The 18,605-nt window shown below is 45.3% G+C and overlaps 1 protein-coding gene across 5 annotated transcripts in view; it reads right to left on the bottom strand.

Annotated features, from left to right (window-relative positions):
- The window catches only part of CC2D2A (coiled-coil and C2 domain containing 2A), a 143,387-nt gene that overhangs the window by 32,743 nt on the left and 92,039 nt on the right, over window positions 1–18,605 (bottom strand). For all 5 annotated transcript variants that reach the window (XM_047718915.1, XM_047718914.1, XM_047718919.1 and 2 more), the window contains 8 exons: window positions 17,901–17,993; window positions 16,705–16,796; window positions 13,313–13,480; window positions 10,119–10,224; window positions 9,819–9,928; window positions 8,199–8,295; window positions 7,655–7,753; window positions 4,178–4,354 (listed from right to left, as the gene is read on the bottom strand). In XM_047718915.1, the coding sequence (XP_047574871.1) occupies window positions 4,178–4,354; window positions 7,655–7,753; window positions 8,199–8,295; window positions 9,819–9,928; window positions 10,119–10,224; window positions 13,313–13,480; window positions 16,705–16,796; window positions 17,901–17,993 (942 nt within the window). The remainder of the gene's footprint in view (window positions 1–4,177; window positions 4,355–7,654; window positions 7,754–8,198; window positions 8,296–9,818; window positions 9,929–10,118; window positions 10,225–13,312; window positions 13,481–16,704; window positions 16,797–17,900; window positions 17,994–18,605) is intronic.

The raw sequence follows: 18,605 nt of genomic DNA, 5'->3' as shown, positions 1-18,605 counted from the left end.
AAGATGAGCTACCAGTTCCCAGACTTCTGATAGTAACTCAAAGCAGATGAAACAGAGGAATTTTCATTTGCCTTTAGACACATGTAATTTTTCCCCCTAAAGCTATTGCTAAAAAAGTAGTTTGCAAAAAGCACATATTTAAGTGTTTTTTAACCAGATTTTTGTTGCTTACATAAAAATATACACATGGTTGCTTACATTTCAAAGGGTTTCAAGATAAAACTCATATAAAATTTTATTAGAAAAATTAACTGTTAGGTGGAATTTAGATTCTGGGCAGTGCCTGAAAATATGTATGTTTTGAGAAGGGAAATGCACCCAGCTATCCTTCTCATACTCTGCTTTATTTTATTTGTTTTAGCATTTAAAACTGCTGATAACTTTACTCTGTCTCCCCCATAGAGCAAGATGCCTAGAATCAGGGATTTTGTTTTGATCTTGTTTTTTTTTTTTTTTTTTTTTTTTTAATCTCCAGTACCAATCTCACCTGGCACATAGTTCATATAGTGTTTAACAAATGCTGGTGAGTGAATGAACAAGTGCACAGAAAACATCCCCTTACTTTTGATGACCTCAGATCGAATCTAGACTATCTCAGCTGTTCTGACTTCATTGGAGCTGAACTGTGGTTCCTGTTTCTAATTTGATTGCTGTCCCCTGAGGCACTCGGGTACAGGTTGTGGGGATGTGAGGCACTTCCAGAAGCTTGCCATATACTCCCACGGGATGTCCCTGACATCTGAATCTGAACACCATCATCATCATCACCATCATCATCATCACTATAACCACCTACTGCTCGGCACATTGGGACAGAGATATAAATAAATGAAAAGGGTGAGCTCCGAAGATTTGTTTGGTATGGGTGTATCACAGACTCCGGAGATATGTCACCCCAGAAATAACTGTAATTCTATAAAGACGGAAAATCATGCAACAAGAGTGGCTGAAAAAAGCACCCAGTGAATCCATCCCTGTGTCCTTTAAACTCATTCATTTACTTATTCGTCCAATTATTTGCTGAGAGTCTGAAAGTTTCCAGGCTCTGTGGTTAAAGGAGGATGAAACAGTGCCCTCAGGCAACTTCTAGTCTAGAGGAAAATACTAACAAGCAGTCAGGCACTTAATTACTTGACCAGATATTCTATGGAGTTAAACACGGGACGCTAGGGGGGCACTTAAGAGGCAGCAGTAGGCACTGTCCAGAAAAGCAGTAAGAACCCTGAATCAGTCCTGGCTATTGGCCTTCCAGGTTGAAGAAACTGTGCCACTTTTTACCACTTGGACCTGGATGTGCTGTTGTGTATTTTGACTACGTACCCTGTACTTTGGGAGAGCAGGGCCCATGCTTGAATCATCTTGTGTTCCTGTCTGCCGCAAGCATACATTAATGGTCATTAATCTATTAATGGTCATTAATACTTGCTTAGGCCACCAGGATGCCATTTCATGGAGCGAAACAGTGATTTACGGAGGAGTGTGCTATTTGGTAATCTAAGGAGTGCCAAGGGAAAGCTAAATACTGGAAGAATTTGGGTTGTTTATTACAAAACAAATTAAGGGCTAACTGACAAATTCTCAGTTTGATTCAACACAGAATGTGGACAATTCTCAACTGGTTCAATTTTTTTTTTTTTAACCATTAGGTTAGTGTCCATATTTACAGAAAATTGAATGGGTTCAAAACCTCCCTTTGGACACACTGACAGCTCCATGGATCAGAAATCCTTGTTACGGCTGCGTGGTCTCTGTAAGCAGCAGCTCATGCATTTTATGGGCTTGGAGACAGTGGAGATGGTTCCCAGCAGGCAAGTTACATTCACACCTATGACTTCCTACATTCAAAGCTAAGAATCTCTCTGACAAAATGAAATGGGCCAGAAACTGGACATTCTTCATGGAACTCTGGACATCTGTAGCTAATTGCCCAGGGATTGCACACATAGCAGGACCCATCAGCCTCCGTGAAGTGGCAGGGGATGGAGGGCAGCTGAGTAAAAGCCTAATGACTACTGACCAATGAATGTAAAACACAATACCTGGTACACCTTTTTAAGCATGTCACTCATCTATCAGAGGCAAGAAAGAAAAAAGAAATGAGAGGAAGACTTTATTAACAGAAATAATCTATTTTTAAAAACTTAACTTCCCTTGAGACAACATAAAGTAGTTATAAGAATTTCGGGTGTTGCTACTGATTCTCTATGAAAATCCCATGAATAAATCCTTTAAAAAGTCACAGGGAATGGTTCCTCGTGGGGTGATGGTGGAGGGAAGATTCTAATCTGCTAATCCTGGAAGTTGCTGCTAAAGGGAAAGCCAATTCCAGGTTATGGTCTCTATGCTCTTAGGATGGGAGCTTGTCTCTCTTGCATTATCTTCAGGGGACTCACCTGGCAGTGTTTTCTGCTGCCGTGTTTAGGACTTGAGGGTGCTGTCAGTCCACATGCTTCCTCATCAAATAGCAGCAAAGAGCCTGCCCTCCAAAGGGGTTTCTTAAGCCCTCTTTTTGGAGGCCTAAGGGAAATGCTTCGCACAGCCACAGCGGGGCAGTGACATGCCATGGAAGACAGCAGTGGATAGCCCTGGTACCTGCCTGTAGACAGGGCAGGCTATGAGACCTGGGGGACCTGGGTTTAGAGCCCGTGGGGACCAGTGCCAGGACATGCACCAGGTGCTAAGGCAGCCCTGGGTTTCAGCCCTTCAGCCAGTGGTCCCAGAAAGTGATCCCAGACTGCTTTCATGGGCTCTGGAAGCTCACCTCCAGATGGAGTGCTTTTCCTTCATGAAGAAGACAGAAATAGCAAAGCCATCTTTTGTCTGGGAGCATTTTTCTGTGTCAGCATGTTTTCTGGCTTTCTCTTGAGTTTATACATAAAGAAAGAACATTAAGAATACATGTTTCACTTCTTAGAAATACTTTGAAACACATATATTCTGCCATGTCTTCTAGAAAACAGATTTTCACAGCATTTGTGACAAAGGCTAGCATATAAAATTAATTTGAATTTCAGCAGATTTATTTTTCCAATAATCCTTGCAAAGGGGAATAGTGGAAGTATTTTTCTCTGTGAACAAAACTGTAATACTGAAAAAGAAACAGAGGAATGTGCTCTTTTGTCCCCCCCATCTCCATCTGAGTCTTAATTATAAAGATGGATAAACTAAAGAAAGAGTCAGCACAAGAATCCACGTTTAGTGCAGTAGGTGGCAAGCTGGGTTTACACAGGAATGTAAGCTCCATGGGATTTTTCTCTGCTTTTCTAGGCTGCTGTATCCCCAGTGCCTGAAAAATGCCAGTCACACAGAAGATGCTCAGTAAATATTTATTAAATATATACGATTTCGAGTCAGACAGACTGGTTAGCTCTGCATTTACTGTTTGGGTGAACTGGATGGTTGAGCCTCGGTTTCCTCCTGTCTCAGTCAGAGACCCACCACACAGTACAGCTGTGAGTATTAAGAGAGAACAGGTGTCAAACGTCTGACACGGTGCGGAGAACCGAGTAAGAACTCAGTACGTGGTGGTGGTGATTGGATCAGTTTATAGTATGAACAGGTCATGATCAACGCTCTCCCCCCAGACCAGAGAGGGCAGCACACATCACTGCTGAATAAGCATGTTATGTTAAGGAAGTGTGTCCTGGCTGTAAGGGCTGGGAAACAGTTGCCAACAAACCTAGGTTCTGGAAACTTTGTTGTAGAGCGGTTCAGAATTAGGGCACTTGTGCAGATGCCTGCGCCTGTCTGAAGGCACTGAAGAGAGGTGACCCCGGAGGTCTAGCCTTACAGTTCTGTAAATCGATTCAACGCACAGCCCAGCTAGGGATGTGAGGTCAGACATGGAGCTGTATTTCGGCGTGCTTGCCCATAAACAGCAAGATAGAAGAGCGGTCTGCTTTTTTCCTCCCATTAAAATTCTTCTAAACCTGATGCATGTTTATGTCTGTCTTGCTTTGCCTGAACGTTTAAGTTGTTGATCAACTGAAGTATCGGCTCAATGAAAGTGCAAATCTGCCGTCTCCCCTTCCATCCATCTAGACTGTAAGAGTAGTGAGTGGACAGTGTCAGGGACCTCTGCCTGTGCCATGCGGTCTGTGTTTATAAAAGCGCCGCCCAGCTAGCCTAGCAGCATCTCATCACCAGGCCTGCAATTCCTGAGTGGGGGCAGGGTTACCTTTTCTCGAACCGACTCCCCGGGAACCAGCTGAGGCTCGATGGTAATGAACAGGGTGATGTAGGAGCCTTCACTCAGGCTTCGCACAGCATCAAAACCCCGCTCGATAATCAGGCTTCGCTCCTTGCTGTAGCCCAGAAGAACAGGGGGAATGTCTATTTTAAACGTCCCATCAATCTGTGAAGAACATACGACTTGGTAAACATCCCAGTGGTTTTCCAGTGAAAGTTCAAAGGCAAGTACCGGCTCTCACGACCTAGTGAATCCAATAAAGTCTGCTCAGACTGGCATTCAAGGCTCCCCCTCTTTCCGGGTGTGTCTCCCTGAGCTCTCATGGGAAGGGCTCTCTACTTCCCTGCCTCTGCACAATTCCACGGAGCATCCCCAGCTCTGTGGGGGTCTGTGACAGCAGGTCACCTGGCTTCAAATCCTGGATTACAGTCCAGGTGCCTGAGCTCCTGCCTTTATCAAGAGACAGTAATAGGACATGTTGTAGGGTGGTTCTGGGTGCTAGATGAGTAGATGTCAGACATTCACAAAACTGCCTGGCCGAAGCTCAGTGCTCAGTGCGGGTGGGCCCGCAGCCATTCCCCTATCCCCACCTCACAGAGTACTAAGCACTATTTCCAGATCAGATGTCATCTCCTTGGTGAATTATTCCGTTGTCTCCAGCAGCCTCACGTAGGCAGTGTGTCTTGCACTTGTTACCGTGACCCATTCTGCCCGACTTCATAGGCGTGTGCCTATTTATCACTTCCCTCTGGAGACTCTGTGATTTCTCTCTCTGAATAGATCTCTGTATCACCCAGGTTTCAACCACCCTTCTCCAGTGTAGAGCAGCGTTTTGTATACACAGCAGGTGCTCAATACATGCAGGTCTGGTGCACTACCAGCCATTTATGTAAAATGACCTGACTTCTGTAGAGACTTCAAAAGACAGGACTTTCCACTCTTGCACAGTCAACACAACAATATGTTTATTATGATTGTCTGATGCCACGCCACTATTCAGGGCCAGAATCTGAAATTCATACGCTTACAGAGAATCCAATTTTCATTTCAGTCTTTGGTGGTATTTATGTCTCAGGAGAAATAGAGAGGGAAGTTAAACTTTCAGGGACTGTGTTTTCCAGGGAGGAATTAAGTGACCTGCTATTTAATTTCCTCCTTACATCAGTGCTTTGCCCCAGATCCTGGGAGTGGGGGCGGGTGGGTGAAGGGGTACAGAGAAAAGGATACAAAAACAGGGCACCTGGGGGGCTCAGTCGGTTAAGTGTCTGCCTTCAGCTCAGGTCATGATCCCAGGGTCCTAGGATCGAGCCCTGCATCAGGCTCCCTGATCAGTGGGGACTCTGCTTCTCCCTCTACCACTTCCCCCTGCTTGTGCTCACTCTCTCTCTCTCTGACAAATAAATAAATAAATAAAATCTTAAAAAAAAAAAAGATACAGAAACAATGCCATGAAATGTGTAGCTGAAATAACTGAGCACATTGGATGTGAGACATAGGCTGATGACCCAGAGATGAATGGGCATTATCTCCAGATAGCTGGGGTGTAAGGATTTAAGACAGGGTTTCTCACCCTGCACACAGCTGGTATTTGGGGCCCGATGACTTCTGTGGTAGGGGCTGTCCTGTGCGCTGTGAGGTGTCTGCAACAACCCTGGCCTCCACCCACAAGACGCCACTAGCTCCCCCTCTACTTGTGACAACCAGTGGTGTCTCCAGATCCTGCCAGATGTCCCCTGCGGCTGCACGGAAGAGCACGAGCTTTGGAGTACGACAAAACTCCTAAATGACAAATGTAACGAAACCATTCTCAAAAGTTAATATTGAAATGTATAAACCCCAAAGTTGAATAGTTCTCTCTCCTTTTATCAATCTCGTTCTCCAGGGATACACCATGTGAGCATTGTGGGAGGTGGGTAAACACTGAATCCCACTCCACTGTAAGCTTTGGGATTTGAGTAGTGACCTTACCTCTCTAGGCTTCTGTTTCTTTATCTGTAAAATGGGAACAATAAAGCTGACTGGGTTGTTGTGAAGTTTAATTGAAGTGACATACAAACTAGCTAGTAATGGCATGCAATATAGTTACTCCTACTATTATTAGTGGGTCAGGGCTTGACTTGCTACGTGTAGCTCCAAACCATGACCTACGAATAGGGAAGCACATAGATTATGTCATGGTTCAAGGAAGAAATTTATAACACAGCTATGGCAAAAGAGATCAAACTGCCTCATGAAGTAGTGAGTTCCCTGTTTCTAGAGACACTCCAGCAGAGTACGGATATTACCATAATAAAGGAGATTCATTTATCAGGAAGGGATTGGGAGTAATTACCTCTGAGTACCCTTCCAAATGTGAAATTCAGCAATGCCAAATAACATGGCAGTTTCGTTTAAAAACTCATGTGCTCTTAAACAGCTTTTCTTTCATTTAAGATCTTTTTAAAAAAAAGACTTTATTTATTTATTTGACAGTGAGAGTGAGAGAGTGCACAAGCAGAGGGAATGGCAGGGGGAGAGAGAGGCAGGCTCCCTGCTAAGTAGGGAGCCTGACATGGGACTCAATCGCAGGACCCTGAGATCATGACCTGAGCCGAAGGCGACACTTAAGCAACTGAGTTACCCAGGTGCCCCTTAAGATGTATTCAAAGAGAGAAATGGAAATTTTTTGGCCAGTACATCATGGAATCTTCACCTGTGGACTGTCCCTTTGTCTAGGGGGAGAATCACAATTCCACAATCCTTGAGATTCCAACCCATCCAGGCCAGGGTTTTGCCAAATACTCTGGGGCTCGGGTGACACCTGGTCTGGGTGGTCATCACGTGTGGGATTAAACCGCTCCCTCTGTGGCTGTGGGAGATTACCTACAGGCTTATGGCTCAAAGCCTCCTGTTGCCATGGATTTAACACCAGGATATTAGAGCCATTGCAGAATCTTTCACTGTCCCAGATTAGAGCTACTGAATCATTCAAGCATTGTTAACCTAATGGGTTCCCTTAAGCAAAATCATTAAACTCTGAAGAAGGGTATCTTAGTTGAACGAGTCTCCACTAACCGTTTTTCATGTCTGAAATAGGGAGCACTCTAGAAGCCTTAGTAGAATGTATGTGATTAAATAGGCCATCAATGTCCTGACTGTTCCCTTCAAGTTACTCTCAGGCATCTATCTACTCCACTTTTATCCTTTTGACATGTTTCTGCTTTGTCCCACCTTCTGCTTTACTTCTATTTAAATGTTAGAAAAATTCTCAGATTGAAACAATTGTACATTAACTGCTGACTTTGAGGGAAATTGATGTTTTACAAGCCACAGAGATATGACCCAAATTGATGGCCTATCTTGCCAACCTCGGCTCGCGCTAGGTTCTCTCAGTATGGAGGGTGCAGACCCACTGAGAAAGCCGTAACAGGAGCAGTGGACACAGCCGTTCCCGAGCCCCATGGAATTCAGACATCAGATGCTTACCTTGGCTTGGAAATAAATGGTGCTAAATGGAATTTTCACGCTTCCCAACCAATGTCTCTCAATACGCGTGTGGATTCCCCTTCCTCTTTCACGGTCATCCTGCGGGGGGTGGGAGGCAGTAAACCTTTAGGAATGTCAGCCACTCATGTAATTAACTGGCCCTGGAAAAACGGCCAAGGTGTAGCTGAAAGCCTGTGGGCTAGGTTAGGCAGACCTGCGGCCCGTTCTGGTTCATACACTTTATTGTTTTGTGACCCTGGGAAAGTCGCTCAACCCTTTTGCACCTCAGTTTCCCCTTCACTAAACTGGAGATTTAACAATCTCCTTCACAAGGTTGTTCTAGAATTAAGACCATGTATGTAATACACCCAGGGCAGTTATCAAAAATCAAAAAGCTAGTTCTCTTCCTCCCTTCTCCCTTTCCTGCTGATACATGTCAAGTCTGAAACATGTCAACCGTCACAAAGAGAATGTGTTAGGGACATATGGTGGGTAGAGGACGTGAACATGGGTGCAGACGTCTTCCTCAAAACTGTGAGCTTACCTCTAGGACATCGTACAGCACTTCATCAAAAATGTTAATGAACACGTCGTCTTTCACTGACTGCAAACTGGTCGTGCTGTAATCCCCATTGGGGGCCCTGCAAAAGGGCACATGGTGACCAGACACCATGACAATGGGTAAGATGGAAACAATGAGCATTCATATACCAAAATCTGAAAAATACTCAAATATGAGCATAGAGATAAGGATCAAAAGCAGTGTTTTCATTCCAAACACTTACCTTTTAAAAAAAATTTTTATTATTTTTTATTATGTTAGCCACCATACAGTACAACATTAGTTTTTGATGTAGTGTTCCATGATTCACTGTTTGTGTATAACACCCACTGCTTCATGCAATATGTGCTCTGCTTAATACCTTTCACCGGGCTCACCCGTCCTCCCACCCCTCTCCTCTCTAAAACCCTCAGTCTCTTTCTTGGAGTCCACAGTCTCTCATGGATCACCTCCCCCTCTGATTTCCCCCAATTCACTTTTCCTTTCCTGCTCCTAATGTCCTCCATGCTATTCCTTATGTTCCACATTACCTTTGTACTGAGATGCTATAACTTAACACCATACTCAGGAGGAAGGGACCCTAGACTGGAGGCTCTGGACAGAGAGAAGCCCCCTGTCTGCTGGCTTGCCCTGCCGAGTCTCACATCATCCCCCCAGCTGGCCATGGCTGAGCTGGCTCGGTGGACGGGCTACACTCAAGGCCTCCGGCCGACACTTGTGCTGGTGCGCAGCTTTCTTTAGCAATGGGGCTCTAGAAGGTGTGTCTCCAGCAGACTACTCCCTAGCCTTAAACCTCCAATGACAAGGCTGCTGGAACATACCCTGCCTCCCACTCACCTTCCCATAGAAAACTCAAACGGTGCAGGGGTGAGGATCTTCTCCTGTAATACCACCTGCTCTGAGTCCAGCCAGGCCCTGCCCCATACTGGGCTGTTGCATGTGTTTTGTTGAGCATCTGCCTTTATGTTTTCTCATTCTTTTTGCTTGCTCTGGGCATAATAGTGGCATGTGTCCTTCTCTTCTGGCTCAACCAGCTCCAGTCCTTGCTCTGTCTCTAAGGTACTATGTGGCCTTAAGCCAGTCACCTTCTATCCTTGGGTTTTCATTTCTTTCCTATAAAAGTAGAGTGGTGCACTAGGTAATTTCTAAGACTGCTTCAAGATCTGAAATAAGGAGTCTTTTAAATACCTAAAATCACTTAAAGTTTTAAATGCCTATGTAGTATTTCTGGTGAGGAAGAAAGCGTAATTATGGAAAGTAGGGAGTTACAGACTGGGGAGTTTACTTGAAGCTTCCAGAGTCGGGGAGACAAGGAACAACAGAAAGCAGTGGAGGGGCCGTGGGGTCCAGGGAATGGGCAACGTGGAGTGTCTCAACAGTGAACCTGCATTTCAAAAGTTGGACATTTTCCCATTTTTCCTCTGGACTGGAGTCAGTTGTGGTACCAGTGGAACAGTATGGGACTTGGGCTTAGACTTCTGGGTCTTGTCCCGGCCCACAAGCTACAGAAACTTTCACCATAGTCATTTCCCCCCAGGTGTCTGTTTTATTCACCTTTCTTCAAAATATCCTATAGTTCCCTAAAGAGGAAAATATGCTCACCTAAAAGGAAGTTCCAGTTCTTCATTCCAGCTGGGGTTTGGTCCTTCAGCTGTAGTTGTGTGGCAAATTGTTCGTTGAAAAGAAACTTCTACAAAAGGACGTACTAAAACCTTAAAGAGAAGAGCAAGGCTTTAGAGTCCGTGACACTTTGTTGAATTATTTTGTTCTAGGCAGAGGAAGAATATGTTGACTAAGTAGTGTGTTTGTAAAGAAAATGAAGCACTAAAGAGACAATACATTTTCTGGGCAGTTCTGAAGGGGCAAGGATCTAAGCCAACCCATAGCATCTGGGTTTGTCACCTGGCCGAGGGGGTAGTCCACACTGTGGGTAGGGCTGTGTGTGGTCGGGGAAGCAGCACGTTTCTCGCTGAAAGTCCTTGAAGATCTTGATGGCTGCTGGAATTTGCTAGGAGGGAGAAATGCATGACAGGAATTAGATACTCAGCAAGATAGCTTCTCCAAAGAGGTAGGGCTCCGGTGACAAATGTTTTCTTTAAGTTTGTTGACACTTCAGAAAGCTTTTAGTATGCTCAGTTCCTCTCCATGACTTAGTGATTAACTATGCCACCCCAACTTCCATCCCTAGACCTACATGTCTGGCTGGAACAGTGAAAAGGGTCCTCCCCCTGTTCTTCCTCTCCCAGGGGGTGCCTGAGTGAGGACTCTGTCTTTTCCCCCACAAATGAAAGCCACAGTCCCTCTCAGGTGGTAGAATCCTGAACTCCTGCCAGCCTGCCCTGTTTCCACCCAGGTCCCCTCCCACTGCATTCATTCTCTGTGACCCTGAACTCTCCAATAACTGCGAGCTACATATCCCGTGTAAGACCCCTCTCTCTGGGCCTGCCAAACCTCACTGGGAAAGACACCCTCATGAATTCCTTGCTTGAATTAGGATCTACGGGTCTTTCCCCCTTACCCTTTTAGGATTTTTTTAAAAGATTTTATTTATTTCTTTGAGAGAGAGAGAGAGAGAGCACGAGAAGGGGGAGGGTCAGGGGGAGAAGCAGACTCCCTGCTGAGCAGGGAGCCTGATGTGGGACTCCATCCTGGGACTCTGGGATCATAACCTGAGCTGAAGGTAGTTGCTTAACCAACTGAGCCACCCAGGTGCCTCCTTTTGGGATTCTTTTAAGAGAGAGAGAGCATACACATGAGCCAGGGTGGGGGTTGGGGGTGGGTGGGTGGGTAAGTGTGGGGTGGGTGGGGGACAAAGGGAGAGGGAGAGAGAGAATCTTAAGCAGACTCCATGTCCAGCACGGAGTCTGATGTGGGCTCGATCTTATGATTCTGAGATCATGACTTGAGCCAAAACCAATCAACTCAGTCAACTCAGTCACCCTCAATCCCTTTTGGGATTCTTAAAAAAAAGAAAAGACGGTTATCTCGAGAGAGTCGCTTCCAGATGCCTTTCTCCTCATCCTAACAACACACCTGTATATTTGCCTTGAACCTTGCGGTTTACCAAGTATTTTATTCATATTCACTATTGGGCTATAAGTATACATTGTCTCCTTCTACCAAACTGTCCTCCCTTTTCACAGATTAGGGTATCAGACAAACCATGAGACAATAGAAGTGGAATATTTAACACAAGAGCTACTAGAGAAATCCTTTTTCTCCTTGGAACACCACTGACTACAGTATCACCAAAACATCTGTTAAATGCCTACTATATTTGCAAGCCTGTGTTAGACTCTGGGGCTGCAAAGACAAACGCAACACACTTCAGCTCCATTGAGAAGGACCGGCAGACGGGTAAACAAATAACCACAATCCAGTGGGATGCACATTAGACCACAGGGATGGGCGTGAGCTAGGAGAGTACAGAGCAGGCGATGAAAGATCCGATCTAGTTTGATGCAAGGGTAGAGGGTGGAGATGCGGACAGGCTCATTGCAAGCGTTGCTATCTGAGCTGTGTTGATGAGCCTACACGGAAATGTAGAACACAGAGGATCAACCCAGCCTCCTTGTAATTTGAACGGAATGGTTTAACACTTAAAAAAAAATTCTACAGAGACCAAAATAAGAGAAACACCTATATATTATTTTAAAAAACAGCTTTTCTCCCTACAGTTGAGCTTTGATGCAATCAAGGTGAAGGGATGGGGCTCTGGCTCAAGGAAGCAATGCTAGATTCGAGAACTTAAATGGGCATTTACTAGTGACCCAATGGTGGGAATAGTTGGTGATGATCAGATGTTCTGTAATGGGTGGAAGAGTTAGGCCGTTAAAACAAAAGGGTAAAATAATGGATGGGGGATAAATTTAAAAGCAAGATCCTAGAGAGGAAATAAGATTCCAAAGTCCAGAACGGGGCTCTTCTGTGAATCAGACGGAGTTGGATGACCCTGGACAAGCCAGCCACACATTTTCCCTTTTGTGAAAAGGAGATATTAATAATAGTGAAAAGTAAGTGAGATACTCCATATGAAAGAGCCTTAGCACAGTGCGGGGAAGCTGGTGAGTGGGCAGGAAGGTAAGCCTTCCTCATTACAGTGGCAAAGGTACTGGTTGGCAGAAGTTTTAATTCTTGCTCTTTCTTTCCTGAATTCTTTTTTTTTTTTTTAAAGATTTTATTTATTTGACAGAGAGAGAGATCACAAGCAGAGAGAGAGAGAGAGAGAGGAGGAAGCAGGCTCCCCGCCTAGCAGAGAGCCCGATGTGGGACTCGATCCCAGAACCCCGAGATTAGGACCCGAGCTGAAGGCAAAGGCCCAACCCACTGAGCCACCCAGGCAGCCCCTCTTTCCTGAATTCTTGCTCATCTCTGTTCTCTAAAGAGGATAAGAGACTCAGGCTCACTTTATCCTGGCTTGCGGGGGTGGTCCCCACTGCCCCAGTGTAGTGCAGCATAGTAGGCATCGCTCATGTCTCGGAGAAGATAAAAGGGAAGTCACATTTTTATGCTCGTAGCATATGTTGTTTAGAACTTAGGACATACACCTCTTGGGTATCTGCCTAGTTCACACCCACTTCTCTGAGAACTGTTCCCCACCTTCAGGCCTGGGCCTGGGGACCCTGCCTCTCTGGCTATAGGTGATGAGACCATGGATCAACCCCAACCCAAGTCAGGACCTTCATCTTTTCTCCTGGGAAACTGATGCTTGGTGGATGGTACCATGGCTAAAAGGACCACTTCCTTCACATGGAGATGAGGCAGACCCACATGGGGAAGCGAGTGAGACAGACAATGGGGCCTCAGAAGAACCATCTGAATCTTTTACTGTCCACTGTCCACCATGTAGTTCAGCTGTACCTCTTAACCTTGAGTTCTCTGAGATATTCCCAATAAATCCCCTCTTTAGCCTAAATTGACTTAGTTGGTTCTATTACTTGCAACCAATAGGGTTTTGGCTTCAGTAAGACTGCCCCCACCCCCGGCCCCCATGATCAACCACTATGTTCAAAGTAGGGTGGATATGCTATAAGGAAGTGACCCACTTGGCTGGGACACTGTACTCTCTATTCCAAGGCCATCTGGAGGGCTCTCACCTTGCCGTTGGCTTCCTCACGGGAATGTCATAAGCCCGGATGATGTTCACCAGCACCTTTATGTCTCCATCGGACAGGTTTTGGGCTGTCACCTTCTTCCGACCTTTTCTCCTTGGCCTTAGTGGTCGCTTTTGTTCTGCCAGCTTGAAGAGGCTTAGCCCCAGAATGCTAATGATTACAGAGCAGGATTAGGACTCTGAGGAAAGGAAAGGTCTGGAACGCTATGAGACAATTCCCCAAACTCCCCCCACCAAGGGGCCCTCAAAGGCCCCTGAAAAACTCTGTCTTTTTAAGGGGGGGTGGAAATTGTCAAGAAATTCTCCTGAGATTGGGGAGAACCTCTGGTGCGGCTCCTTAACCTTGCTTTTAGCTGCTATCAGTCAGAGGAAGCTAAATGTGCTTGGGCCCCTCTTGCTTCCTGCCTGGTGCTCTGCCCACTCATCCCCCAGGTGCTCTCCTGCTCCTGGCCTCAAGGGCCAGTCCTGCGCATGGGGTGCCCTCTGCCCTTCCTCCTCATCTGCCCCAAGCTGCCATACCCCTTCAGGGCCCGTGTCTCCCTTCACCACGGATGCTCCCTCTCCTGAGCCTGGGGGCACGCATTAACCTGCTCCATTCCCACGGTGACATTCACAGCCTTCCTGGGCACTTCCCAGGTAACTCAGCCTCTGCAGTTAGACAAAGCTGTGGGACTCCTGGCTCCTCTCTTTGATCTTGGGCAAGTCATCTCACCTCTTTGTCTCTGTTTCATCATCTGTAAAATGGGGATGATCATGCCTCCCTCCTGGGGTGATGAAGAGGATAGGGGGGTGGGTAGGCAAAGCACCCAGGCCCTGGTCTAGCACTGGGCGGATGCCCTAAAATGGCAGCTGTTGGAGAGATGAGGATGGCATGATGGCAATGGTTTTTCAAGAGGAAGGGGCAGGCGGGAGGATCCCTCTCCCCTCTCTCCCTCTCAGTGAGGTGAAATCCCATAAACACTTCTAGGAGATGGAAGCACGGCAGTGAGTCATGGCAGAAGATAGAGCCATGAAACAGGTCATTAAATACAGCCCAGAGACTGAGCAGAAGCACAGATGTGACTCTGGACCCACAGGCTGATGCCAGGGGGTTCCACAGCAGGGGACAGCGCTGGCCTCTTGCCCGCTCTCGCTTCTTGGCTACCTCACCAGCACCAGGCTGCCCAGTGGCCTCCTTCCGAGGACCATAACCAGTTGGGGAGGTCCCAGCCCCCGATGGGCTCCCACTTGCTCCTGGGGTCTTCCAGAGCAGCTGCCATTGACCAGCCCCTTCTATGAATTGAGCAGAGTGATGGGTGCCTCACAGAGACTGTTTCTAATCCTGAGAAGCCTAACCTTTATTTACCCCATTTTTCACATAAAGAAACTGGAGGCTCTGGGAGGGGATGGGATTTGCTAAAGGCTCCTCAGGAAGAGGGAGCTGTGGCTGCAGCTTGGGTCACTCTGACTAAACGGCCACCTTCTTCTGCTTTGGAAAATACTGACATATATTTATTCTTAACTCACTTAAAACAAGAGCAGGCCTGTTACATGTTAACATAATGGAAAGTTATGAAATATAACTGTCTCCCCCCACCAAAAAAAAAAAAAAAAAAGAGTGTGAGGAGAGTAATATTGCAAATCTCCTTTTCTGTGCATGACTCATTATCTGCATTTTAGTATTTTTAATTTATTTCCATTGAGATGTAATTGTTATATCACATTGTGTGTATTTAAGGCGTACAATGTATTGGTCTGATACATTTACCTACTGGAATATGACTACCACTGTGGAGTTAGCCAACACCTCTATAACTTCACATAACTATCCTTTTTTTTTTCCTGGTGGGAGAACAATTAAGATCAAGGCATTTAGTAACTTTGAAGTTTATGGTACATATTGACTGTATTCACTCTGCTATGTCTGAGATCTCTAGAACTTATTTAATTCCTAGTTGCAAGTTGTACCCTTAAACAACATCTCCCTGATTTTCCCACCCCCTGGCCAGTGGGGGTGGGAATTCTATTCTGTTTTTATTAGTTTGGCCTTTTTAGATTCCACCTATAAGTGAGATCAAACGGTATTTGTCTTTCTCTGTCTGATTTATCTCAACATAATGTCCTCAGGGTTCACTCTGTTGCAAATTAAGCCCATCTTACTAATCACTGTGTCAGGACATCCACCGAACCCAAACTTGGGGACCTCCGAGAGACAACTTTGGCAGAGGGTCCTAACCTGGCACAGCTCTTCTCTTTGTCACAATTCCTCCCCTCGCCCAGAGGTGGCTCTTCTCCTGAGACTTTGCCACCCCGCTAGCAGTCTGCATGGGGATGTCTTGGTGGTTGGGACCATCACATACAGAAACATCTTAGTTTAATGCTAAAGCAAACCAAAATTAAAAGAAGAAAGAACATACCCTGAGCCTTCAGAACTTAATGCAGAAAGTAAAGCAGAAAAAGAAAAAGAAAGAAAAGAAATGGAAAAACAGCATGAAAATCACCATCTATTCTAAAATATAATTTTCATGACTGAAAAAATACATTCAGTGACTGGACCCGGGGCCTGGAATGAAGGGGAAGGTGTGCATGAGAGTCTGTGGGTACAGCCTCCCTCCTGGATACAAGCCAAAGAAAGGGGGTGCCATGGAAATTTTTTTTTTTTTTTTTTTTTGTCTCCTGCCCAACTTGGCAGTGGAGAGAAAGTACAAGCATAGGAAATAAACTTTTTAGGAGACCAAGACACTTAATCACAGATGGGTCAGGAAGTTAATGCACTACACAAGACCACCAATATAGAAAGTTATTTTTCACCTTTTATGCCTCCACCTTTAGTTGAGATAATTTGGAGATTTTTCTAAGTAACAGGGAGACAATTGAGCAAATGCAATCAAATCCCAGTTTCTACGTGAATACCCATTTTCCCTGCTGCCCCTGACCCCTCACCAAACACACAACAGCTCTCAGTCTCTCCCCACCGCCTGGAATCCCAGGGCTTGTTCTGAGGCACCCCCTCTGTCCCGTGTGTGCATGTGTGCAAGGGAGTGAGGGACAGACTGGAAGGGGTAGAGGAAAAGCAGGAGCATGCTGGAGGGAAATGCTGTCAGACTTCATCTGACTGGAGCAGGGAACTGGCAAATGCTGGTGGAGCTGACTTGGGCATGGTGGGAGATGAGATGGTGTGTACTGGGCATGATGGAGAGCATCTCATGTGACTTGCTCAGTAAAATCCTCCAACTACTGTACCATGAGGCATTAATCAGGTTTTACCAGTTCCCAGCATTACCGGGGGCCCAAATATGTACCAAACAAGGATAAAAATCTTCTATGTACATGAAAATTTTAATATGATGCAATGAAAATAATATGATAAGAAACAAAAGATTTCTTCGCTCTTACCTGATATTGGGAACTTCTTCTTCTACGACCAAATCCGAAAGAAGAAAATGGTGTTTTGCAATCAGGAAACGATTTATCACTGATTCTCTAACCTGAGGACAGATAGGTGTTTTATTTCAAATGTTCCTGGAACATTACAGCTCACTCCCTCCACTCCTTCCAGTCTTCACTCAATGTCACCTCAGTGCCTCCTCCCAGCACATGTGCACTTTTCTCCCTGGTGCTGACCTCTTCCTATAGCAATCATACCACTTTGCTCACTAATACCCCCCTAAGGCAGGGGGGTTCTGTTCCACTCACTGCTATATTCATGGGACGAGGGAAAGTTCCTGGTGGATGATCGTGAAATTTTGCTGAGCGAATGAACAACTGGAGAAAACAGGACCCATCTTGAAGCACATAGATTTCAGATTCTTAATTTCTTCCTCTACTTAGACTGATTTATTTTCTAATTATTCCTTAAATAGAGAACGTCTTAAATATAATAAATTGTGGCTTTTTTTAAAAAAAGATTTTATTTATTTGAGAGACTGAGGGAGGGAGAGAGAGAGCACAAGTGGGGGAGGGGGGAGTCACGTTAGGGAGAGGGAGCAGACTCCCCGCTGAGCAAGGATCCCAATGTGGGACTCAATCCCAGGACTCTGGGATCATGACCCAACCCAAAGGCAATTGCTTAACCAACTGAGCCACCCAGGCGCCCAAAAATTGTTTTTTTATACGGAGCCCACAGGGTAGATCTTTTGGGGGGGAAAAATGTGCCCTAGTGACTATAGCATTTCCAACAAGTTACATTTATTAGGAGAAGGAAGGGCAGAAGGATATTTCAAGTTTTTAGTGCATCAGGGCAGTTAGTATGTGGTTTATAAAATTTTTTCATTACAAAGGTGATATGATACAAACATTGAAATATGAGAAAAATTGTGACTTAGAAATTCTATCCCTTGTAATTATGCCTCACTTAAGATAACCACTGATCATAAAATGAGATACATCCTGGTGTTCCATACATTCAAAAGATGAAGATGGCTGCTAATTTCATATCTGTAATTATGAGCAAAAAAGTCTAGAGAGGTTAAGTGATGTTTGTCCCACAGAGAACTTCGAAGAATAGACGTCACCCTCCCCCCAGTGTGAGGGTTTTCCCTCCCCCCCAGAGGTTTTCCCCTCTGAAGATTCTGTAAAATGATATTCCTTACCTGTTGGAGGTACTTGGCTACTATGGCCCTATGGGTATCTATGTGGTCCTTGGTTTCAATTATGTTTCTGTCTCGTAAACGTTTCTCATAGTCCTAAAATTAAAAAGGAATCATTTTGTGATTGTGAATTACTAGTACTTTCCCATGTGAGACTAGAGAATTTATCTTAAATCAGAGAATTTATCACATGTGGTTTAAATAATAACTTATGGTTCTAAGTGTTTCTTCCCCTTCCTCTTCATTTTTGGTTCAAGATTGATCTTGGATGCAGTATGCAGGTTTTGGAACCAGTTGGCTGAACTGCCTTATAAGTAGAAGATAATTCTATAACGCAATTACAACATAAGCTTTTCACGTAGGAAGAAAGAAGCCACAGAGGTAACCAAGAGACTCACTATAGTTCAAGATGCTAAGCTCACCCGAGCAACTCAGCCAAAGCTTCTGTTGGCATTTTTGTCTTTTCTGTTTTAAGTAGATCACTTGCAAAAATAGTAAATAGCATCTGGCCGCAGCTGACATGGGTCACCTACTTGGAGGAGTACAGGGTGCATGAGCTTTGTCTTAGGCGGCTGACTTTCCTCTCTCTATCAGTAAAATCCCCCAGGGGCCCAGGAAGCGGCCATGTTCTGCTTCAGTCCTTCGGTGGTCACAGCTGAATACCCAGAGAGGCTCCTAACCCAGCCTGGGCAACTCAAGCCAGCTGTT

This window comes from Lutra lutra, chromosome 2 (genome assembly GCF_902655055.1).
Source record: "Lutra lutra chromosome 2, mLutLut1.2, whole genome shotgun sequence".
NCBI classification, from domain to species: Eukaryota; Metazoa; Chordata; class Mammalia; order Carnivora; family Mustelidae; genus Lutra; species Lutra lutra.
Note: the sequence above shows the minus strand (reverse complement) of the source record. Positions and strands in the feature narration are given on the sequence as shown.